Source organism: Palaemon carinicauda, chromosome 45 (assembly GCF_036898095.1).
Source record: "Palaemon carinicauda isolate YSFRI2023 chromosome 45, ASM3689809v2, whole genome shotgun sequence".
NCBI classification, from domain to species: Eukaryota; Metazoa; Arthropoda; class Malacostraca; order Decapoda; family Palaemonidae; genus Palaemon; species Palaemon carinicauda.
This window is the reverse complement of record NC_090769.1, coordinates 22,823,017-22,830,516: the sequence shown is the minus strand read 5'-3', so window position 1 is coordinate 22,830,516 and position 7,500 is coordinate 22,823,017. Positions and strand designations below refer to the sequence as shown.

General features: G+C 36.9%; 1 protein-coding gene across 1 annotated transcript in view; it reads left to right on the top strand.

Moving 5' to 3' along the window:
* LOC137634847 (uncharacterized) overlaps window positions 1-7,500 on the top strand; it is a 79,909-nt gene that overhangs the window by 20,615 nt on the left and 51,794 nt on the right. Inside the window, exon 4 of the mRNA XM_068367400.1 lies at window positions 4,959-5,113. Within this exon, the coding sequence (XP_068223501.1) occupies window positions 4,959-5,113 (155 nt within the window). The remainder of the gene's footprint in view (window positions 1-4,958; window positions 5,114-7,500) is intronic.

Sequence of the window (7,500 nt, the reverse complement as noted above, 5' to 3'; positions counted from 1 at the left end):
GAGTGGAGAAGTATTGAACTAAAAGCTCACTTTAGAGACGACTGGCGAAGTCCAACCGAGGCCCTTTCTGTTGATATGCGTGGGAGGAGATGATGATGATGATGATGATGATGATGATATATATATATATATATATATATATGAATGGAGAATCATTGGTTTAAAAGCTCAAGATAGAGTCTCCTGGCGAAATCTAACCGAGGCCCTGTGTGTCAATATACGTGGGAGAAGATTATATATATATATATATATATATATATATTATATATATATATATATATATATATAAACACGCAATGAATAAACCTTCACCAAATTCCTAGCCCGTTTTCTTTGCATTAGGCCCGCAGGAAGACCCTAGTGTTAGCGTGTATGCCAACACTTGTAATGGGTCTTGGTCATCTGTCTATATTCCTTGAGGTGGATAATATCCCTTATCGTTCATCGATACCCTTGAAGGGCGTATATATATATTTGTCTTCGGGTGTCCTCACTCACTCACAATCTCTCTCTCTTTTTCTCTCCCCTCTCTGTCACTTAGACTAACGCAGGAAAGGTAAACACAGTAATGACGTATTAATGACGCAATGGCAAGGGGAGAAGGCTTCGGAGAGAGAGAGAGAGAGAGAGAGAGAGAGAGAGAGAGAGAGGGTGGGACTTGAAATCCCTAGGGGAGGAACTAATCCCTCTTTTATTTTTGGAATGTTTGCTGACATTGCAATCATATTTTTTGTTTGTTCAATTTGTTCTCGTTTTGTTGATAACTCAGATAACAAGGTGTCTTGATTTTCTTTGTAAATTATTTGAAACAACAAATATTTATGTATGTATGCATGTATATATATATATATATATATATATAATTATGTGTGTGTGTTTGTGTGTGTACAAACAAATGAATGGTTTGAAAAATACAAATTTAAGATTAGATGTAGATTTTCAAAGATTTTTTTAGATACAGCAGCATTGATCTTTTAATGATTTTTGCCTTTCCTGGAGCTTTTATGATTGGTTAATATTTTTATATAATAGCATGAGGATCCACGTTGCTTATTTTCAGTAAATGAAGATAATAAATATCAAAATATTTTTCTTCTCTATCTAATCAACTTAATTTAATTCGAGTGAAAAGATACCAAATTATTTTTCTTCTGCATCTTACAAACTGATTTAATTCGAGTTAAAATATATCAAAACATTTTTCTTAATTTAATTCTAGTGAAAAGATATCAAAATATTTTTCTTAATTCAATTCGAGTGAAAAGATATCAAAATATTTTTCTTAATTTAAATCTAGTGAAAAGATATCAAAATATTTTTCGTAATTTATTTCTAGTGAAAAGATACCAATTTTTTTTTCTTAATTTAATTCTAGTGAAAAGATATCAAAATATTTTTCTTAATTTAATTCTAGTGAAAAGATATCAAAATATTTTCTTAATTTATTTCTAGTGAAAAGATATCAAAATATTTTTCTTAATTTAATTCAAGTGAAAAGATATCAAAACGTTTTTCTTAATTTATTTCTAGTGAAAAGATATCAAAATATTTTTCTTAATTTAATTCTAGTGAAAAGATATAAAAATATTTTTCTTAATTTAATTCTAGTGAAAAGATATCAAAATATTTTTCTTAATTTAATTCTAGTGAAAAGATATAAAAATATTTTTCTTAATTTAATTCAAGTGAAAAGATATCAAAATATTTTTCTTAATCTAATTCTAGTGAAAAGATATTAAAATATTTTTCTTAATTTAATTTTAGTGAAAAGATATCAAAACATTTTTCTTAATTTTAGTAAAAAGATATCAAAATATTTTTCTTAATCTAATTCTAGTGAAAAGATATTAAAATATTTTTCTTAATTTAATTCTAGTGAAAAGATATAAAAACATTTTTTTCTATTTTAGTAAAAAGATATCAAAACATTTTTCTTAATTTAATTCGAGTGAAAAGATATCAAAATATCTTTTCCTCTGCGTCTTAAAAACTTAATTCAATTCGAGTCAAATCTCAAAATGAATACTTTATTATGTTGTCCAACTTGAATATAGTTTATTGACATTTCTATTTATTCATGGCATTTATATCTCTACCTCGTAAATCCCGACTCGTTAACGGACGTTGTCATTCTGTTACCGTAGTGAAATGGATGAACAGTCAGCTGTTGACGGGAGATTGTGTGTATAAGTGCAATGCAAAGTGTGTTCTGATATTTCACGGTTCCCCGAATGATAAATGGCCTTGTGTTTGCTATGTAAATTTGCCTTTGGACTGATAAACCTATGTATTGTTTTCACATTTTTTCAGTCTTGTTTACCTGAATGTCAAGGTTCACTTTTTTTCGTAGTCTTGTTGATGTGAATGTCGTGATACATTTCCGACGAATGTAGATTAATACGTAATACATACGCAATTGATACGCAATGCATACGTAATTCATTCGTAATACATACATAATTGATTATTAATACATGCGTAATTGATACGTAATACATGCGTAACTGATACGCAATGCATACGTAACTGATATGTAATATATACGTAATTGATACGTAATACATACGTAATTGATTCGTAATATATACGTAATTGATAGCAATGCATACGTAATTGATACGTAATACATACATAATTGATACGTAATACATACGTAATTGATACGCAATGCATACGTAATTGATGCGGAATACATACGTAATTGATACGCAATGCATACGTAATTTATACGTAATACATACGTAATTGATACGTAATGCATACGTAATTGATACGCAATACATACGTAATTGATACGTATTATATACGTAATTGATAAGTAATACATACGTAATTGATTAGTAATACATACGCAATTGATACGTAATACATGTGTAATTTATACATAATATATACGTATTTGATACGTAATACATACGTAATTGATACGCAATGCATACGTAATTGATACGTAATACATACGTAATTGATACGTAATACATACGCAATTGATACGTAATACGTACGTAATTGATACGTAAGACATGCGTAATTTATACATAATATATACGTATTACATGCGCAATTTACACGTAATAAATACGTAATTGATACGTAATAAATAGTAATTGATACATAATGAATACGTTATTGATGCGTAATAAATATGTAATAAATACGTAAATGATACGTAATAACACGTATTTGATACGTAATACATACATAATTGATGCGTAATACATGCGTAACTGATACGTAATAAATTCATAATTGATACATAACACATATGGTAATTGATTGGTAATAAATACGTAATTGATACGTAATAAATACGTAAATGATACATGATATTTACATAATTGATACGTAATTAAGGAAACGAACATATTTTTCTCACAGTTGAACCTGTGATTCTAAAAATATAAAAGGCAAGAAAATAAGCTTAATTTTTATTAGACTCCAAAAGCCGAAGGGAAAACAAAAGAATAAATAATAATGAAAATGAAAGCGATATTATATCTAGCAGAAGAAAGAAAGCAGAAAAAAAGATAAAGTGGGCTATTCCGCCCAAACGGCCCTAAATTCGCGGAGTAATCCCGGAAAGCATTATCCAAGGTGAGGATATTAACTCCGATAATTAACTAAGGCAGCTTACAGCCAGGATTTCCTTGGATCATTCAACTTCATTTAAGGATAAGTAAACAATGGCGGTGCGCATTTCGATAAACAAAGGCCTCTCTCTCGTCTGGAACATGAAGCCTGATTTGGTTTTCTCTGTATTAGTGGTATGCTGAATTCATTCTCTCTCTCTCTCTCTCTCTCTCTCTCTCTCTCTCTTTCTCTCTCTCGAATAATGTTATGTTTATGCAATAGATTATTTTTCTCTCTCTCTCTCTCTCTCTCTCTCTCTCTCTCTCGATTAATGTTATGTTTATGCAATAGATTATTTCTCTCTCTCTCTCTCTCTCTCTCTCTCTCTCTCTCTCTATTAATGTTTGGAATAAATTTTCCTCTCTCTCTCTCTCTCTCTCTCTCTCTCTCTCTCGATTAATGTTTATGCAATAAATTCTCCTCTCTCTCTCTCTCTCTCTCTCTCTCTCGATTAATGTTTATGCAATAAATTCTCCTCTCTCTCTCTCTCTCTCTCTCTCTCTCTCTCTCTCTCTCTCCTGCGAAACTTTCCTCAGTAAATAGTGGCAGATGGCTGCCTTTTTCAGGAATTTAACTAAAGAAAAAATCAATATTGTAAATATAGACGATGTTAATGTAAGTTAACCAGTAGATATATCAGTATTGTTACCATATACTATGGCAAAGGAAGTTAGTTAACCCTCCGTACTTTGACATACAAGTGGCATTTTCTGATTACCTCCTCGCCTGAGGATCTTTTGAGATCGAAGGGGAAACATAAATAAAAGCTGTTGGCTTTTGGGAAGCGAAAATAATCTGCCGACATGTTCACTTTTATTGGAAGTTCCCGAGGGCTGCTATTCATATCTCTCTCTCTCTCTCTCTCTCTCTCTCTCTCTCTCTCTCTCCAGCGAAACTTTCCTCAGTAAATAGTGGCAGATGGCGACCTTTTTCAACACGGTATTATCGCTCCCATTGATGGTTGGTGGAGGAGAAGGTGGGGTAGGAGGGGGAGGAGGATCTTGGAAGTGGAGGAGGAAGTTGAGGTTGTTGGTGATGGTGAAGGTTGTTGTGGATGAGGTGGAGTAGGAGGGGGAGGAGGATCTTGAAGTGGAGGAGGAGGTAAGTTGTTGGTGATGGAGGAGGTGGAGGAGGAGGTGGAGTAGGAGGGGGGAGGAGGATCTTGAAGTGGAGGAGGAGGTTGAGGTTGTTGGTGATGGTGAAGGTTGTGGTGGAGGAGGTGGAGTAGGAGGGGGAGAAGGACCTTGGAAGTGGAGGAGGAGGTTGAGGTGTTGGTGATGGTGAAGGTTGTGGTAGAGGAATTGGGGATTGTGATAGTGGTGTGGTAGTGTTGAAGGAAGAGGAGGAGGAGGAGGAGGTGGTGTGGTGGTGGTGGTGGAGGTGTAGTAGTGATGGAGGAAGAGGAGAAGGAGGAGGAAGTGGTGGTGGAGGAAATGATGATGGTGGTAGTGGTGTGGTAGTGTTGAAGGAGGAGGAGGAGGAGGTGTGGTAGTGGTGGTGGTATAGTAATGGTGGAGGAAGAGGAGGAGGAGTTTGAGGTTGTTGGTGATGGTAAAGTTTGTGGTGGAGGAAGAGGTGTGGTAGTGGTGGAGGAGGAGGGGATGGTGGAGGAGGAGCGAGGAGGAGAAGGAGAAGGAGAAGAAGGTGGTGGTGGTGGTGGTGGATGTATAGTAGTGGTGGAGTAAGAGAAGGAGGAGGTTGAAGTGTTGGTGAAGGTTGTGGTGAAGGAAGAGGTGTGGTAGTGAGAGAACATTATTTAGTCTCAGTGAGAGAGAGAGAGAGAGAGAGAGAGAGAGAGAATATGCCTCTCCCCCCATAGCAATTATCTGTTGATTATTTATTTCATCTTTTTGAAGTTCTCTGTCTAAAAGTCACATTGACGAAATCCTTTGCAAGAACTATAATCGTTTATCGAAGTATTCTGGCTGTGCATTCGGGCATGGAAGGCCCCCTTTTTCGTGCATGCCACTATTGAGAGAGTGCATTCCTCTTTTTCGTGCATGCCACTATTGAGAGAGTGCATTCCTCTTTATCGTGCATGCCACTATTGAGAGAGCGCATTCCTCTTTTTCGTGCATGCCACTATTGAGAGAGTGCATTCCTCTTTTTCGTGCATGCCACTATTGAGAGAGTGCATTCCTCTTTTTCGTGCATGCCACTATTGAGAGAGTGCATTCCTCTTTTTCGTGCATGCCACTATTGAGAGAGTGCATTCCTCTTTTTCGTGCATGCCACTATTGAGAGAGTGCATTCTTCTTTTTCGTGCATGCCACTATTGAGAGAGTGCATTCCTCTTTTTCGTGCATGCCACTATTGAGAGAGTGCATTCCTCTTTTTCGTGCATGCCACTATTGAGAGAGTGCATTCCTCTTTTTCGTGCATGCCACTATTGAGAGAGCGCATTCCTCTTTTTCGTGCATGCCACTATTGAGAGAGTGCATTCCTCTTTTTCGTGCATGCCACTATTGAGAGAGTGCATTCCTCTTTTTCGTGCATGCCACTATTGAGAGAGCGCATTCCTCTTTTTCGTGCATGCCACTATTGAGAGAGTGCATTCTTCTTTTTCGTGCATGCCACTATTGAGAGAGTGCATTCCTCTTTTCGTGCATGCCACTATTGAGAGAGTGCATTCCTCTTTTTCGTGCATGCCACTATTGAGAGAGTGCATTTCTCGGCCTTTGCACGGCTCTCAGTTATTGTGTTTGTGCATTTGCCCATTAATGCTTTTTTATACCACTGTTTTCAGAGCCTTGTTCGGGTCTCTCTCTCTCTCTCTCTCTCTCTCTCTCTCTCTCTCGTTTCGGTCCTATCTCTTGTTTGTGACCCCTCTCTCTCTCTCTCTCTCTCTCTCTCTCTCCTTGTTTCCTTGTTTCGGACTATCTCTCTCTCTCTCTCTCTCTCTCTCTCTCTCTCTCCTTGTTTCCTTGTTTCGGACTATCTCTCTCTCTCTCTCTCTCCTTGTTTCCTTGTTTCCTTGTTTCGGACTATCTCTCTCTCTCTCTCTCTCTCCTTGTTTGTGTTTTATCTCTCTCTCTCCTTGTTTGTGTTTTATCTCTCTCTCTCTCTCTCTCTCTCTCTCTCTCTCTCTCTCCCTCCTTGTTTCCTTGTTTCGGTCCTATCTCTTGTTTGTGACCTCTCTCTCTCTCTCTCTCTCTCTCTCTCTCTCTCTCCTTGTTTCCTTGTTTCGGTCCTATCTCTCTTGTTTTTGACCTCCTCTCTCTCTCTCTCTCTCTCTCTCTCTCTCTCTCTCTCTCTCTCAAACACACTTCCTTCGCATCTCTTTCCTTTTCGGTGATATTTTTCTCCTGTTTCTCATCCCCCGTTCCTCTTTCTCTTCCTTTATTCCTTTTTCCACCACCAGATGGCACCTACAATGCAGTGTTGGAAAAACGGGGGGGGGGGGGGGGGTTGTCAGGCGTGAGATGTTGCCACTCCACCTGTTACGTGGAGGGTTCCAACTCTCTTCTTTCTCCCTTCCCCCCTCCCCCTTCAAAGCCTCTTTTACGAGTACCTTCCTACAGCCACTTCGAGTGGCACTTCAAAGGGGAGATTGAATCGCCCGCAATCGTGTCTTCCCCTTTTTATACTCCGTCAGGGTTTAAAGTTTTAGGGTAATTGCCTTAGTTTGAGGTAATTTGCATGGTTTTAAGGTAGTACTAAGGTAATTTGCGTTTTACTAGAATTCAAATTTAAGGAAATTTTAATAGTTTTAAGGTAATTACCATATTTTGAGGTAATTTGCATGGTTTTAAGGTTATACCAAGGTAATTTCCGATTTATTTGCTTCAAATTTAAGGAAATTTGATTAGTTTTAAGGTAATCTAAGGTAAAAAGCAGCAGCATTTAAGGTAATAGCATCGGGAGCAGTGA